Raw genomic sequence first — 13858 nt, forward strand, 5'->3', positions numbered from 1 at the left:
TTACCTGGTTACAGGTGGGTCACACTCACACCCATGTGGACCACAATAGTGGTTGTACAGTGCTCTCTCTGGAGCCACACAGCTAAACCAACTCTCCTTCATGTCACGATTTAGACAAGTGGCCAAGGAAATAAGGAAAATGTGACGGGAAAAAGTAGTAGCTTCTTCAAATGCCGCGACAACATATTTGCAACAAGGGATCAGATCTGAAACTCTGAAACTTGCTGTGTTTACACTTGGACTTACAGCTGTCCAAGTATGAGCAGCTCACACACTGGTCCTAGTTTAGAGGCTTCACAAACTAGTTTTTTGGGGGGGATTCCACATTTAAAAGTCACTCCTTCGAGCCGGATTTGAACCAGCGACCTAAGGATGCCTGGTTTGTCCACTACAGTCCTCCGCTCTACCAACTGAGCTATCGAAGGTTGCAATGACACTGTAATTACCTGGTTACAGGTGGGTCACGCTTACATCTATTTTTGTTTTGAAGAATAAACTCATATTGTATTTTCCAGATTTCAATCAGCATCTGTTGTCATGTTATAATCTGGCATAAACATGTGTCTTCAGTGATCCCATTGATCGTAAAATATTTTTGGTTCATAAGGGGAAAACCTGACGGGAAAAAGTCGGGATAGTGAGTAGAGGCTTCTTCAAATGCTGCCACAACATATCTGCAAGTGACCAACGCAGCCTGTATGTGTCCTTACTGTGTTTACACCTGGACTTAGAGCTGTCCACATATGAGAAGCTCACACACTGGTCCTAGTTAAGAGGCTTTACAAACTAGTTTTTTTGGGGGGTTTACACATTTAAAAGTCACTCCTTCGAGCCGGATTTGAACCAGCGACCTAAGGATGCCTGGTTTGTCCACTACAGTCCTCCGCTCTACCAACTGAGCTATCGAAGGTTGCAACGACACTGTAATTACCTGGTTACAGGTGGGAAAGCCAACTCTCCTTCATGTCAGATTTGGACAAGCTGCAAAATGTATATGTGATTAATGTATTACAATCTATTTTTGTCTGATCCCATTGGTGGTCAGCTCACCCCTTACAATGAAATAAAGTTTTATCCATTTGAAGTTGTGAAATATTTTTGGTTCAAAAGGGGAAAACCTGATGGGAAAAAGTTGTAGCTTCTTCAAATGCCGCCAACATATCTGCAAGAAGTGATCAGATCTGAAACGGCCTTTCTGTGTTTACACCTGGTCTTAGAGCTGTCCACATAATCAGCTCACACACTGGTCCTAGTTAAGAGGCTTCACAAACCCTGAGAGTCTAGTTTTTTGGGGGGCTTCTACATTTAAAAGTCACTCCTTCGAGCCGGATTTGAACCAGCGACCTAAGGATGCCTGGTGTGTCCACTACAGTCCTCCGCTCTACCAACTGAGCTATCGAAGGTTGCAACAACATGGTAATTACCTGGTTACAGGTGGGTCACACTCACACCCATGTTGACCACAATAGTGGTTGTACAGTGCTCTCTCTGGAGCCACACTGCTAAACCAACTATCCTTCATGTCAGATTTAGACAAGCGGCCAAGGAAATAAGGAAAATGTGACGGGAAAAAGTAGTAGCTTCTTCAAATGCCGTCACAACATATTTGCAACAAGGGATCAGATCTGAAACTCTGAAACTTGCTGTGTTTACACCTGGACTTACAGCTGTCCAAGTATGAGCAGCTCACACACTGGCCCTAGTTTAGAGGCTTCACAAACTAGGTTTTTGGGGGGGATTCCACATTTAAAAGTCACTCCTTCGAGCCGGATTTGAACCAGCGACCTAAGGATAGCTTGTGTATTCACTACAGTCCTCCGCTCTACCAACTGAGCTATCGAAGGTTGCAACATCACTGTAATTACCTGGTTACAGGTGGGTCACACCCATGTTGACCACAATAGTGGAGGCACAGTGCTCTCTCTGGAGCCACACTGCTAAACCAACTCTCCTTCATGTCAAATTTGGACAAGCAGCCAAGAAAATAAGGAAAATGTGACTGTAAAAAGTAGTAGCTTCTTCAAATGCTGCCACAACATATCTGCAACAAGTGATCAGATGTGAAACGCAGCCTGTGTATGTCCTTACTGTGTTTACACCTGGACTTAGAGCTGTCCACATATGAGCAGCCCACACAATGGTCCTGGTTAAGAGGCTTCACAAACTAGTTTTTTTGGGGGGTTTACACATTTAAAAGTCACTCCTTCGAGCCGGATTTGAACCAGCGACCTAAGGATGCCTGGTTTGTCCACTACAGTCCTCCGCTCTACCAACTGAGCTATCGAAGGTTGCAACAACACTGTAATTACCTGGTTACACGTGGGTCACACTTACATCTATTTTTGTTTTGAAGAATAAACTCATATTGTATTTTCCAGATTTCAATCAGCATCTGTTGTCATGTTATAATCTGGCATAAACATGTGTCTTCAGTGATCCCATTGATCGTAAAATATTTTTGGTTCATAAGGAGAAAACCTGACGGGAAAAAGTCAGGATAGTGAGTAGAAGCTTCTTCAAATGCCGCCAACATATCTGCAAAAAGTGATCAGATCTGAAACGGCCTTTCTGTGTTTACACCTGGACTTAGAGCTGTCCACATATGAGCAGCCCACACACTGGTCCTAGTTAAGAGGCTTCATAAACCCTGAGAGTATAGTTTTTTGGGGGGCTTCTACATTTAAAAGTCCCTCCTTCGAGCCGGATTTGAACCAGCGACCTAAGGATGCCTGGTGTGTCCTCTACAGTACTCCGCTCTACCAACTGAGCTATCGAAGGTTGCAACATCACTGTAATTACCTGGTTACAGGTGGGTCACACTCACACCCATGTTGACCACAATAGTGGTTGCACAGTGCTCTCTCTGGAGCCACACAGCTAAGCCAACTCTCCTTCATGTCAGATTTAGACAAGCGGCCAAGGAAATAAGGAAAATGTGACGGGAAAAAGTAGTAGCTTCTTCAAATGCCGCCACAACATATTTGCAACAAGGGATCAGATTTGAAACTCTGAAACTTGCTGTGTTTACACTTGGACTTACAGCTGTCCACATATGAGCAGCTCACACACTGGCCCTGGTTAAGAGGCTTCACAAACTAGGTTTTTGGGGGGTTTCCACATTTAAAAGTCACTCCTTCGAGCCGGATTTGAACCAGCGACCTAAGGATACCTGGTTTGTCCACTACAGTCCTCCGCTCTACCAACTGAGCTATCGAAGGTTGCAACAACACTGTAATTACCTGGTTACAGGTGGGTAAGCCAACTCTCCTTCATGTCAGATTTGGACAAGCTGCAAAATGTATATGTGATTAATGTATTACAATCTATTTTTGTCTGATCCCATTGGTGGTCAGCTCACCCCTTACAATGAAATAAAGTTTTATCCATTTGAAGTTGTGAAATATTTTTGGTTCAAAAGGGGAAAACCTGACGGGAAAAAGCTGTAGCTCCTTCAAATGACCACATATCTGCAAAAAGTGATCAGATCTGAAACGTCCTTCTGCGTTACACTTAGAGCTGTCCACGTATGATCAGCTCACACTGGTCCTAGTTAAGAGGCTTCACAAACTTGAGAGTCTAGTTTTTGGGGGCTTCTACATTAAAAGTCACTCCTTCGAGCCGGATTTGAACCAGCGACCTAAGGATGCCTGGTGTGTCCACTACAGTCCTCCGCTCTACCAACTGAGCTATCGAAGGTTGCAACATCACTGTAATTACCTGGTTACAGGTGGGTCACACTCACACCCATGTTGACCACAATAGTGGTTGTACAGTGCTCTCTCTGGAGCCACACAGCTAAGCCAACTCTCCTTCATGTCACGATTTAGACAAGTGGCCAAGGAAATAAGGAAAATGTGACGGGAAAAAGTAGTAGCTTCTTCAAATGTGGCGACAACAGATTTGCAACAAGGGATCAGATCTGAAACGAAACTTACTGTGTTTACACTTGGACTTACAGACCTGTCCTATATGAGCAGCTCACCACACTGGCCCTAGTTTAGAGGCTTCACAAACTAGTCTATTTTTTAGAGGGTTTCTACACTTAAAAGTCACTCCTTCGAGCCAGATTTGAACCAGCGACCTAAGGATGCCTGGTTTGTCCACTACAGTCCTCCGCTCTACCAACTGAGCTATCGAAGGTTGCAATGACACTGTAATTACCTGGTTACAGGTGGGTCACACTTACATCTATTTTTGTTTTGAAGAATAAACTCATATTGTATTTTCCAGATTTCAATCAGCATCTGTTGTCATGTTATAATCTGGCATAAACATGTGTCTTCAGTGATCCCATTGATCGTAAAATATTTTTGGTTCATAAGGGGAAAACCTGACGGGAAAAAGTCGGGATAGTGAGTAGAGGCTTCTTCAAATGCTGCCACAACATATCTGCAAGTGACCAACGCAGCCTGTATGTGTCCTTACTGTGTTTACACCTGGACTTAGAGCTGTCCACATATGAGAAGCCCACACACTGGTCCTAGTTAAGAGGCTTTACAAACTAGTTTTTTTGGGGGGTTTACACATTTAAAAGTCACTCCTTCGAGCCGGATTTGAACCAGCGACCTAAGGATGCCTGATGTGTCCACTACAGTCCTCCGCTCTACCAACTGAGCTATCGAAGGTTGCAACAACACTGTAATTACCTGGTTACAGGTGGGTAAGCCAACTCTCCTTCATGTCAGATTTGGACAAGCTGCAAAATTTATATGTGATTAATGTATTACAATCTATTTTTGTCTGATCCCATTGGTGGTCAGCTCACCCCTTACAATGAAATAAAGTTTTATCCATTTGAAGTTGTGAAATATTTTTGGTTCAAAAGGGGAAAACCTGACGGGAAAAAGTTGTAGCTTCTTCAAATGCCGCCAACATATCTGCAAAAAGTGATCAGATCTGAAACGGCCTTCCTGTGTTTACACCTGGACTTAGAGCTGTCCACATATGAGCAGCCCACACACTGGTCCTAGTTAAGAGGCTTCATAAACCCTGAGAGTATAGGTTTTTGGGGGGCTTCTACATTTAAAAGTCACTCCTTCGAGCCGGATTTGAACCAGCGACCTAAGGATGCCTGGTTTGTCCACTACAGTCCTCCGCTCTACCAACTGAGCTATCGAAGGTTGCAACATCACTGTAATTACCTGTTTACAGGTGGGTCACACTCACACCCATGTGGACCACAATAGTGGTTGTACAGTGCTCTCTCTGGAGCCACACTGCTAAACCAACTCTCCTTCATGTCACGATTTAGACAAGTGGCCAAGGAAATAAGGAAAATGTGACGGGAAAAAGTAGTAGCTTCTTCAAATGCCGCCACAACATATTTGCAACAAGGGATCAGATCTGAAACTCTGAAACTTGCTGTGTTTACACTTGGACTTACAGCTGTCCAAGTATGAGCAGCTCACACACTGGCCCTAGTTTAGAGGCTTCACAAACTAGGTTTTTGGGGGGGATTCCACATTTAAAAGTCACTCCTTCGAGCCGGATTTGAACCAGCGACCTAAGGATACCTGGTTTGTCCTCTACAGTCCTCCGCTCTACCAACTGAGCTATCGAAGGTTGCAATAACACTGTAATTACCTGGTTACAGGTGGGTCACGCTTACATCTATTTTTGTTTTGAAGAATAAACTCATATTGTATTTTCCAGATTTCAATCAGCATCTGTTGTCATGTTATAATCTGGCATGAACATGTGTCTTCAGTGATCCCATTGATCGTAAAATATTTTTGGTTCATAAGGGGAAAACCTGACGGGAAAAAGTCGGGATAGTGAGTAGAGGCTTCTTCAAATGCTGCCACAACATATCTGCAAGTGACCAACGCAGCCTGTATGTGTCCTTACTGTGTTTACACCTGGACTTAGAGCTGTCCACATATGAGAAGCTCACACACTGGTCCTAGTTAAGAGGCTTTACAAACTAGTTTTTTTGGGGGGTTTACACATTTAAAAGTCACTCCTTCGAGCCGGATTTGAACCAGCGACCTAAGGATGCCTGGTTTGTCCACTACAGTCCTCCGCTCTACCAACTGAGCTATCGAAGGTTGCAACAACACTGTAATTACCTGGTTACAGGTGGGTAAGCCAACTCTCCTTCATGTCAGATTTGGACAAGCTGCAAAATTTATATGTGATTAATGTATTACAATCTATTTTTGTCTGATCTCATTGGTGGTCAGCTCACCCCTTACAATGAAATAAAGTTTTATCCATTTGAAGTTGTGAAATATTTTTGGTTCAAAAGGGGAAAACCTGACGGGAAAAAGTTGTAGCTTCTTCAAATGCCGCCAACATATCTGCAAAAAGTGATCAGATCTGAAACGTCCTTTCTGCGTTTACACTTAGAGCTGTCCACATATGATCAGCTCACACACTGGTCCTAGTTAGGAGGCTTCACAAACCCTGAGAGTCTAGTTTTTTGGGGGGGTTTCCACATTTAAAAGTCCCTCCTTCGAGCCGGATTTGAACCAGCGACCTAAGGATGCCTGGTTTGTCCACTACAGTCCTCCGCTCTACCAACTGAGCTATCGAAGGTTGCTGACCACAATGGCGGAGGCTTAGTGCTCTCTCTGGAGCCACACAGCTACGTTAACTCTCCTTCATGTCAGATTTGGACAAGCAGCCAAATTTATATGTGATTAATGTATTACAATCTATTTTTGTTGAGAAAAACAAACTCATATTGTAGAAATCTGATCCCATTGGTGGTCAGCTCACCCCTGGCTTTAAAATACCAGGTCTTACAAAACAAAAACACAAAAACGTGAAGGGAAGAAGCCAGGGTAGTGAGTAGCTTCTTCAAATGTGGCCGCAACAGATCTGCAACAAGTGATCGGATATGAAAGAAGCCTTACTGTGTTTACACCTGGACTTAGGGTTAGACCTGCCTATATGATCAGTTCACCCAGACCCACTGCCCCTAGTTAAGAGGCTTCACAAACCATGAAAGTCTATTTTTTAGAGGGTTTCTACACTTAAAAGTCACTCCTTCGAGCCGGATTTGAACCAGCGACCTAAGGATGCCTGGTGTGTCCACTACAGTCCTCCGCTCTACCAACTGAGCTATCGAAGGTGCACATATCTGCCACTCATACAACTCACACTATCCAGCAACATCTGGACAGTTGTTGTTGGTGTAGTGTGAGCACTGATTATTCCCATGGTTATGCATGGTTATCTTTACCTTAATTAAAAAGCTCCATAGTAATTGTGATAGTCAACTACATGACTTGTAACTAGTTACGAGAGAGGCTCTCTGCCTTGCACCTGGCGTCTCATGGCTGAAGTGTAGTATCTTTTCGCCAGTGTCCCAGCTCTTGTCTCCGCGCACTGCGACACAAACTCCGCAACTGGCAATCTTTTGTTAAGACTACAGAAACATGTAGTATGTTATATAACGTTATCCATCGCTACGTGGATTGTTTTTTTGCCGGCTTCATTGTAAACAAATGCACATGGCCAGGCGGAGGTTTGGCAAAACAGAGGAAAAGCAACCAGACTTGCGTAGTTTCCCTTTAAAGGAAACCCAGTGACCCATGTCGGTCAGCCGTCTCTGTCCTGGTTAATGAGTTACAGTTCAGCACACACCTGTACAGCCACAGGCCGTCTGCAGCAGACACACTTCAAAAGTCACTCCTTCGAGCCGGATTTGAACCAGCGACCTAAGGATGTCTGTCATTTCCTCTACAGTCCTCCGCTCTACCAACTGAGCTATCGAAGGGAGTGAGGATCACCATGGATACATGACACCCAGAGCTCAGTCACCGTGACTGGCAAAACTGTCACTTTTCGGAGTTATTTTTAGCTCCAAGCTTTCTTGGCACCAAGAAAAGTGTGTGTGTGTGTGTGTGTGTGTGTGTGTGAGACGTCCGGTGGATCCACTCACAGAACTTGGTAGTTGCCCAGGGCCTCTCGGGGCGGGCTGCGATTCCAGCGGCAGTCTGGGATGTCCCCATTGGGTGTGACGATGTTGAGCGTGTCGTTGATAAGGTTGTACTTCAGGATGCGGTCGTTGGCCGTGCTGGATGTCAGAGAGGGGGAGGCATTGACCTGAGGAGCACAGAGATACAGAACTTAACATTTACATAAGAAAAAGAAGGAATTTAGAACAATGAGTGATTAGTTTCACAGAAACTGGGCAGACATTAAAAAAAAGTACTGTGGGATTCGAATAGGCTTGAGTACATTGTTTAATTTCCTCCCCCCCGCCCCCAACAGAAGCTCTCACTAGGCAGGAAATGTAGCTGCTAATGTGCTTTAACAGCTGTGGCCATAAACACACGTTCAAAGAACAACAGCAGATACACACCGGAAAACGTACATGGGTGCTCAAAGAGAGATGAAGCAATTACTGAGCTATCACAAACACACCCTTAAATAATTAAACAAAGACTTCTATTGTCAGGCATTACCTTTTATGGATACGCTCATACATACTTTCATAACTGATGATGTGAGGTCAGAGCAAAACGAAACAAAAGTAGGAACCGATGAATAATGAATAAAAAGGTTTGTGGCACAGGTTTTATTGCTCTGTCACCGAGGAGCATTGATGTCCTACAACCGACCAACCAAAATAGATCAGATTGGTGTCTGGGAACAGAAATAGTTGAGACCTAGCCTGGAAACCCAGCAATTCACTGTTGGGCTGTCAAAAAGGAGCACAGCAAAGGATGACAGCTGCATAAAAAGAACAATATTCAGATTGCAAATACAACAGTAACAAAGGCAGGCGTCCTATTTTAAGGTAAAGAAAAAGCGTGTTTCAGCCTGTGTGACTCAGTTTCAGTGAATGAGTTAACAAAACGCCTTTAGCACACATTTGAACACAGAAAGGCTCAAGTCCAAATATGCACACGTAAAAGATCGACCTCAGGGGCATTTAAAAGTTGCTCAACAATCAAAGGAAAAGTGCGTGGAGTCACTGCACAGGCATGTAACGTGTGTCACGGCTTGGTTGAACACCTCACAGCTGTCCTCAGGGAGTAGGCCGAAGAAAAACATGTTTATTAACACATCTTGGTTGTAATTTTCGTCAGTAAAACACTATTTTCCCGTTAAATCACATCACTCACCTCAATAAGCCACGGCTTCAGCTTGTCATCAATAATGATGTCATACCCGTAACACTCAAAACAATGCTTGTCGTTGTTCATCACGGGCTGGGAGACATAAGGAAGAGGAGTCAACCGATTAGTTCATCGTGATAACATTGGGAACTTTTTAATGTATCACAGAGTGATTGAGCTGGGAAGGATGTTCGCAAATAGCACAGTTAAGAAATAAAAAAAAATATTCCAGTGGACATAACTATTAGCACCCAGCAGCCGGTGCGTCGAGGCCTCAAGAGGGGAAGTAGAGCAGATCGCTAAGTGGAAAAGGGAAGTGCACATTTAAGTTGAGTGGAGTGTTGTTCTAAAAACAAAAGAGCATCAACATCAACAACCACAACACGCTGAGGTTGTTTTACAGCTGTGTAGTCTTTAAACGCCCCATACTATAAAAATATAATCAATTAAATAGAGAAAAAACTATATACTATGTTGTTTGGTCAGAGATATTGCACAGTGTGGGTGGTCATGAAAAACAAGTAAAAGTAGGCTTGTATGAATGAGCAAGGTAAAAAATACACAAGAATAAATTATGCAGAAAAAAAAGAAGAATGACACTGTTTCAAGCTGATGTTTTACACACGACTAACTAACATTGAACATATTCACAATAAACTTGTTGTTCATGACAGGATGGGAGACATAAAGAGACAAATTAATGTTGGTGACAGGTGCAACAGTGACTTCATGTCTACTCACAGCCACAGCTTTCAGGGACTGCACCACGATCCAGTGGATCTGGTCAAACAGTCGACTGGTCACCTCCTTTCCTCTGGTGCTCTCTAGGTACAAACGGAGGTTACTGACCGTCCACTTGCCTCCATGAACGTGGTTGTAGTCATCCTGCGTTAAAGGCACACACTCTAACTAGGTATTGGAGTTGTTGTTTGTTTTTTTGTATTAACTTTTAAAGGGATAGTTCAACATTTTGGCAAATTGGCCCATTGCCATAATCCCTATAGTCATAGCAGTAGTTTTGTTACCTTTAATTGTCGGTGCAAGCTGACAATTAAACTGTTATTATCTCACAGTGTGGTGAATGTGCAGGTCACAGCTTGTCCACGAGAGCGTTTTGGAGTTGTTGGATTGTGTATTTGATGAGTTTGATGAAGGAAACCAAGAAATCCCTTTAGCCTCCGTAGCATAACTCTGAGCAGCTCACGGCTCTGCTCCGCCGTTCTAAAAATTGCTTACACTGCCAATTAAAGGTAACAAACCTACCCCTAAAACTATAGGGATTATGGCAATGGGCCAATTTGCCAAAATGTTGAACTATCCCTTTAAACAGAAACATTAAAAGTTACCTGAAATGCATCAGTGAGTCTTTGGATCAGCACAAATTACATTATGTGTATTTAGTGAAACTGAATATTTAGCCTCACATTTTGACGACCAATTCCACATATTGATGCATCTGGTGGAATGGCCCTTTAACATCAAATACAACCAATTTACTGCCACTAAACACTGATTCACAACATTATATTAAAATACAACAATACGGACTTACCCCATGTTTTTGGATGGCCACATTAGTGAGATGAACAAACATGTTGTCCAGTTCACTGGTACTGGGTGTGTACTTGACTGTGCAGAACCGGCAAAAGCCCAGCTTGTACCTGAGAGTCGAACACCAGAGAGAGAGCTCAATGACACAACTTCAGTATCATCAAACCTAACCCCATAACACTACTGTCACTAATTAATTAGCAAAATCTTCCTCCTAGTGAATAATTGGAGACAAGTTTTTGGTAATAGCTGAGATACGTGCAGACATGAGTTGAATCAGGGCTTACATGTAGCACTTCAGAGGTCGATAGGTCGTCACCAAGACGTAAAGACGCAGGTCAAACTTCTTCCCTCCTATCAGCAGAGGATTGTCAATGTACAGGGAGATGACATATGCTTCCTTACCACTAGAGGCTGCTACAAACCTGGGGGGGAGAGGCAACAAACCAAACATCAGTCTGAGATGGAGACTAGATACTTTAAGAGAAGATTATACAGGTTTTGTGTGCATATAACTTTTTAATATTTAGCTTTCTGCTCATATCAGTTCATGTATTGAGAAGTGGGACTATCAAGATGGGACTACATAAGAAGAGAACAGAGAGACAACAGGTGTCTTTCGGCTTGTTTTAAGAAACAGAAATGAAAAAGAGGAAATAAATAAAATAAACCGACAGTGCAACCACGCAGTCAGGTGTCAGAGGCTGCGGTGAACTCACGTGGACGTGCGGCTGTCTCTGGACCACTTTTTGATCTGGGACAGTTTGTTGATGAGGAAGATGCCTTTACCCTGGGCCTTACCACAGGGTTTCATGATCCAGGTGCTGGACGGATTCTTACGAAACTCCTCCACGAATAAATTATAATCGGCCGGCAGCATGAACGTCACGGGGACAAAATCTAAAAGTAAAACAACAAAGTTAGTCACATGTGTCTGTGATGAAAACGAAAAGAAAGGCAGATGAAGATGAAGAAGCATTTCTAAACTCATCCCTCCCAAACAGATACCTAGAAAAATGTATTTGCCGTTCTCATCCTTCTCTGCCAGCGGGCTGCTTTCCTTCTCCAGCTCCTTGCGGTAGCGTTTGATGTTCTTGATCATCAGGTCCTTCCTGGTCAGCTCGTAGTGGTTGGGGAAGTGGTTAACCATCTGTTCATCGGACAGGCGGTAGCCAGTGTCCACACTGAACACGTTCCTGATGGTCTGGATGCTCATCCTGCATTAAATGGACAGGATCATTGTGCACTATTTTAACAGTGGTGGGAAGTTAGATCAATACTCTGACTGAAGTACTCTATTCACTAAAATAGTTACTTTATACTTCTCCTTCACTGCATTTCAGTGGGAAAACTCCACCACATCACTGCAGTTGTTGCAAGGCACTTTTCTAATTCATATTTGACAGAAAAGGTAAAGAAGATTTAACCAATGGCCTGTGACCTTTCTGATCGCTGCCTTCATACAGAAAAAGCAGCAATGTGCCAAAGCCCCTTGTCACATTTCAGATGTGTTATGAGCTGTGAGACCAAAAAAAGATAAGATACAGGAAAGGGTAGAAAAATGAAAGCACATGTGGAGCAAACCAAATGTTATTTCTTCTCCTCCCCCTCCCTATCGCTTCTCTTTTTCTGTCAGATTTAACTTGTGACCCTTTGGGAGTGGCCTGAATTCTTGTTTGGGAACTATTGGATTAAATGGCCTAATAACATACTATAGTAGTAGTAGGATTAACTGGTATTCTCTCATCTAGCATCAACTAGTACAGTATAAGATGTTAATAATGTATAATAAGGGCAACTTTGCTAAAGAACAAGGTCTTTTCATTTTGATGCTTATTTTTTGTGATTTTTAAAATGATTTTGAATGCATCCAGCACCTTTATGCAGAACTTTAATGATGAAACTGAATATTTCAGTCATCACTTACTACATTACACTGATATAAGATGCACATGTACATGATGCTTGCATGAACTAGTGTCCAAGGTGTAATGTGCATGTGCATGGAAAAACCTACCAGTAGAAATTCCAGTCCTCGTTTTCTGTGACTTGGATCCATTCCCTTTTCTCAAAGTTGTTGATGAGCACTGATTTTTCAATATCTGTCACCCACTTCACCTTACCGGCCATGGTGCCTCCCACTAGGGTGGAGCACAAATACAACAGGTACAAGCAGATAAAACAAGCTTGACAGCACTACGGATAGAAAACTGCAGGGGAGGGGAATAATAATAACAATGGCAATACAATGCATGGGTGGTTTCTGTGCACAGGAGCATTTTTGGTAGGCTATATTATACCAAGTCACCCACCTGCAAATCAATGTCAGGAAAACAGCCAGTCATCAGCATCAGCTAGCCGGGCTGGGCTGAGTTGTTAGCAGGCTGCTGCTGGATGCTCCCCGGGCTGATGCTGCTGCTGCTGCAGAGGCTGGGCGGCGGACATCACCCAGTCACTGATGCAATCTCACCAGACTTGTCGTTTAGCTGAGCTCACACAGCCGAGCCGAGCCGAGCCGAGCGCAGCAGCGGCGGGGCTAGGTTTGTTAGCATCACCGTTAACTTATCACACCGTTTCTCCCATGTTAGCATCCCTTACCTTATTGCTAACAAGCTACATTTATTGATCTTCAGGAGGCGTCGTGAAGCTGGACAGTGACGACAAGCCCACGGCGGCCAAAACTGCTCTTCACAATAAAAGTCTTTGTTATTAATTACATGTATCTAGATATATAATAACCACATAATGTGAATACAGTTAGAATGTACGTAGAAAACATATTAAAATGTATCAGAAACATTAAACGATACCGCTGTGAGGTTGGCTTTTCCGGGGAAATTACCTAGCAACGGAGGACGCGGTGACGTCATCGCAAGGGTTAATTACCACAGTGGACCAGCAGGGGTCGGTGTCGGACAGTCACTGACATTTGCACAAGTGCATGCAAAGGAAGAAATTGGTCTTTGGCTTGCATAAAAACGCATTTATAGAAAGAAAGAAAGAAAGAAAGAAAGAAAGAAAGAAAGAAAGAAAGAAAGAAAGAAAGAAAGAAAGAAAACATTTCATAACATCTGCAGTAACCCTATGGCAGTAACCCATTTAATCATTTACATACAAAGTTTACATAATAAATCAATCAGTCACAATTAGCAGCCATATGAAAAAGTATAAAGTCAAGTATAAAATCCAGTATAAATATAAAGTGCATTCATTATAGGATTTTTTGGGGACCTTAT

General features: G+C 43.1%; 1 protein-coding gene and 15 non-coding genes across 17 annotated transcripts in view; all 16 read right to left on the bottom strand.

The window, feature by feature from the left end:
• ttll1 (tubulin tyrosine ligase-like family, member 1) overlaps positions 1 to 13281 on the bottom strand; it is a 37708-nt gene extending 24427 nt beyond the window's left edge. For both annotated transcript variants that reach the window (XM_085769602.1, XM_085769603.1), the window contains exons 1-9: positions 12935 to 13281; positions 12640 to 12763; positions 11631 to 11839; positions 11342 to 11522; positions 10910 to 11047; positions 10624 to 10732; positions 9813 to 9956; positions 9078 to 9164; positions 7889 to 8052 (exon numbers count right to left, since the gene is read on the bottom strand). In XM_085769602.1, the coding sequence (XP_085625728.1) occupies positions 7889 to 8052; positions 9078 to 9164; positions 9813 to 9956; positions 10624 to 10732; positions 10910 to 11047; positions 11342 to 11522; positions 11631 to 11839; positions 12640 to 12752 (1145 nt within the window). In that variant the 5' untranslated portion in view covers positions 12753 to 12763; positions 12935 to 13281. The remainder of the gene's footprint in view (positions 1 to 7888; positions 8053 to 9077; positions 9165 to 9812; positions 9957 to 10623; positions 10733 to 10909; positions 11048 to 11341; positions 11523 to 11630; positions 11840 to 12639; positions 12764 to 12934) is intronic.
• On the bottom strand, positions 339 to 425 carry trnay-gua (transfer RNA tyrosine (anticodon GUA)). Its single transcript is given in 2 exon segments — positions 339 to 374; positions 389 to 425. It is a non-coding gene; the product is annotated as a tRNA-Tyr (tRNA).
• On the bottom strand, positions 824 to 910 carry trnay-gua (transfer RNA tyrosine (anticodon GUA)). The gene is given in 2 exon segments: positions 824 to 859; positions 874 to 910. It is a non-coding gene; the product is annotated as a tRNA-Tyr (tRNA).
• trnay-gua (transfer RNA tyrosine (anticodon GUA)) lies at positions 1317 to 1403 on the bottom strand. Its single transcript is given in 2 exon segments — positions 1317 to 1352; positions 1367 to 1403. It is a non-coding gene; the product is annotated as a tRNA-Tyr (tRNA).
• trnay-gua (transfer RNA tyrosine (anticodon GUA)) lies at positions 1758 to 1844 on the bottom strand. The gene is given in 2 exon segments: positions 1758 to 1793; positions 1808 to 1844. It is a non-coding gene; the product is annotated as a tRNA-Tyr (tRNA).
• Positions 2202 to 2288, bottom strand: trnay-gua (transfer RNA tyrosine (anticodon GUA)). Its single transcript is given in 2 exon segments — positions 2202 to 2237; positions 2252 to 2288. It is a non-coding gene; the product is annotated as a tRNA-Tyr (tRNA).
• trnay-gua (transfer RNA tyrosine (anticodon GUA)) lies at positions 3132 to 3218 on the bottom strand. The gene is given in 2 exon segments: positions 3132 to 3167; positions 3182 to 3218. It is a non-coding gene; the product is annotated as a tRNA-Tyr (tRNA).
• Positions 3610 to 3696, bottom strand: trnay-gua (transfer RNA tyrosine (anticodon GUA)). Its single transcript is given in 2 exon segments — positions 3610 to 3645; positions 3660 to 3696. It is a non-coding gene; the product is annotated as a tRNA-Tyr (tRNA).
• Positions 4054 to 4140, bottom strand: trnay-gua (transfer RNA tyrosine (anticodon GUA)). Its single transcript is given in 2 exon segments — positions 4054 to 4089; positions 4104 to 4140. It is a non-coding gene; the product is annotated as a tRNA-Tyr (tRNA).
• On the bottom strand, positions 4539 to 4625 carry trnay-gua (transfer RNA tyrosine (anticodon GUA)). The gene is given in 2 exon segments: positions 4539 to 4574; positions 4589 to 4625. It is a non-coding gene; the product is annotated as a tRNA-Tyr (tRNA).
• On the bottom strand, positions 5034 to 5120 carry trnay-gua (transfer RNA tyrosine (anticodon GUA)). Its single transcript is given in 2 exon segments — positions 5034 to 5069; positions 5084 to 5120. It is a non-coding gene; the product is annotated as a tRNA-Tyr (tRNA).
• On the bottom strand, positions 5476 to 5562 carry trnay-gua (transfer RNA tyrosine (anticodon GUA)). The gene is given in 2 exon segments: positions 5476 to 5511; positions 5526 to 5562. It is a non-coding gene; the product is annotated as a tRNA-Tyr (tRNA).
• On the bottom strand, positions 5961 to 6047 carry trnay-gua (transfer RNA tyrosine (anticodon GUA)). Its single transcript is given in 2 exon segments — positions 5961 to 5996; positions 6011 to 6047. It is a non-coding gene; the product is annotated as a tRNA-Tyr (tRNA).
• Positions 6451 to 6537, bottom strand: trnay-gua (transfer RNA tyrosine (anticodon GUA)). The gene is given in 2 exon segments: positions 6451 to 6486; positions 6501 to 6537. It is a non-coding gene; the product is annotated as a tRNA-Tyr (tRNA).
• On the bottom strand, positions 6989 to 7075 carry trnay-gua (transfer RNA tyrosine (anticodon GUA)). Its single transcript is given in 2 exon segments — positions 6989 to 7024; positions 7039 to 7075. It is a non-coding gene; the product is annotated as a tRNA-Tyr (tRNA).
• trnay-gua (transfer RNA tyrosine (anticodon GUA)) lies at positions 7637 to 7723 on the bottom strand. The gene is given in 2 exon segments: positions 7637 to 7672; positions 7687 to 7723. It is a non-coding gene; the product is annotated as a tRNA-Tyr (tRNA).
• Positions 13282 to 13858: the final 577 nt, after the last annotated feature.

Source organism: Trachurus japonicus, chromosome 23 (genome assembly GCF_045865225.1).
Source record: "Trachurus japonicus isolate A0001 chromosome 23, Traja_1.0".
Taxonomy (NCBI): Eukaryota; Metazoa; Chordata; class Actinopteri; order Carangiformes; family Carangidae; genus Trachurus; species Trachurus japonicus.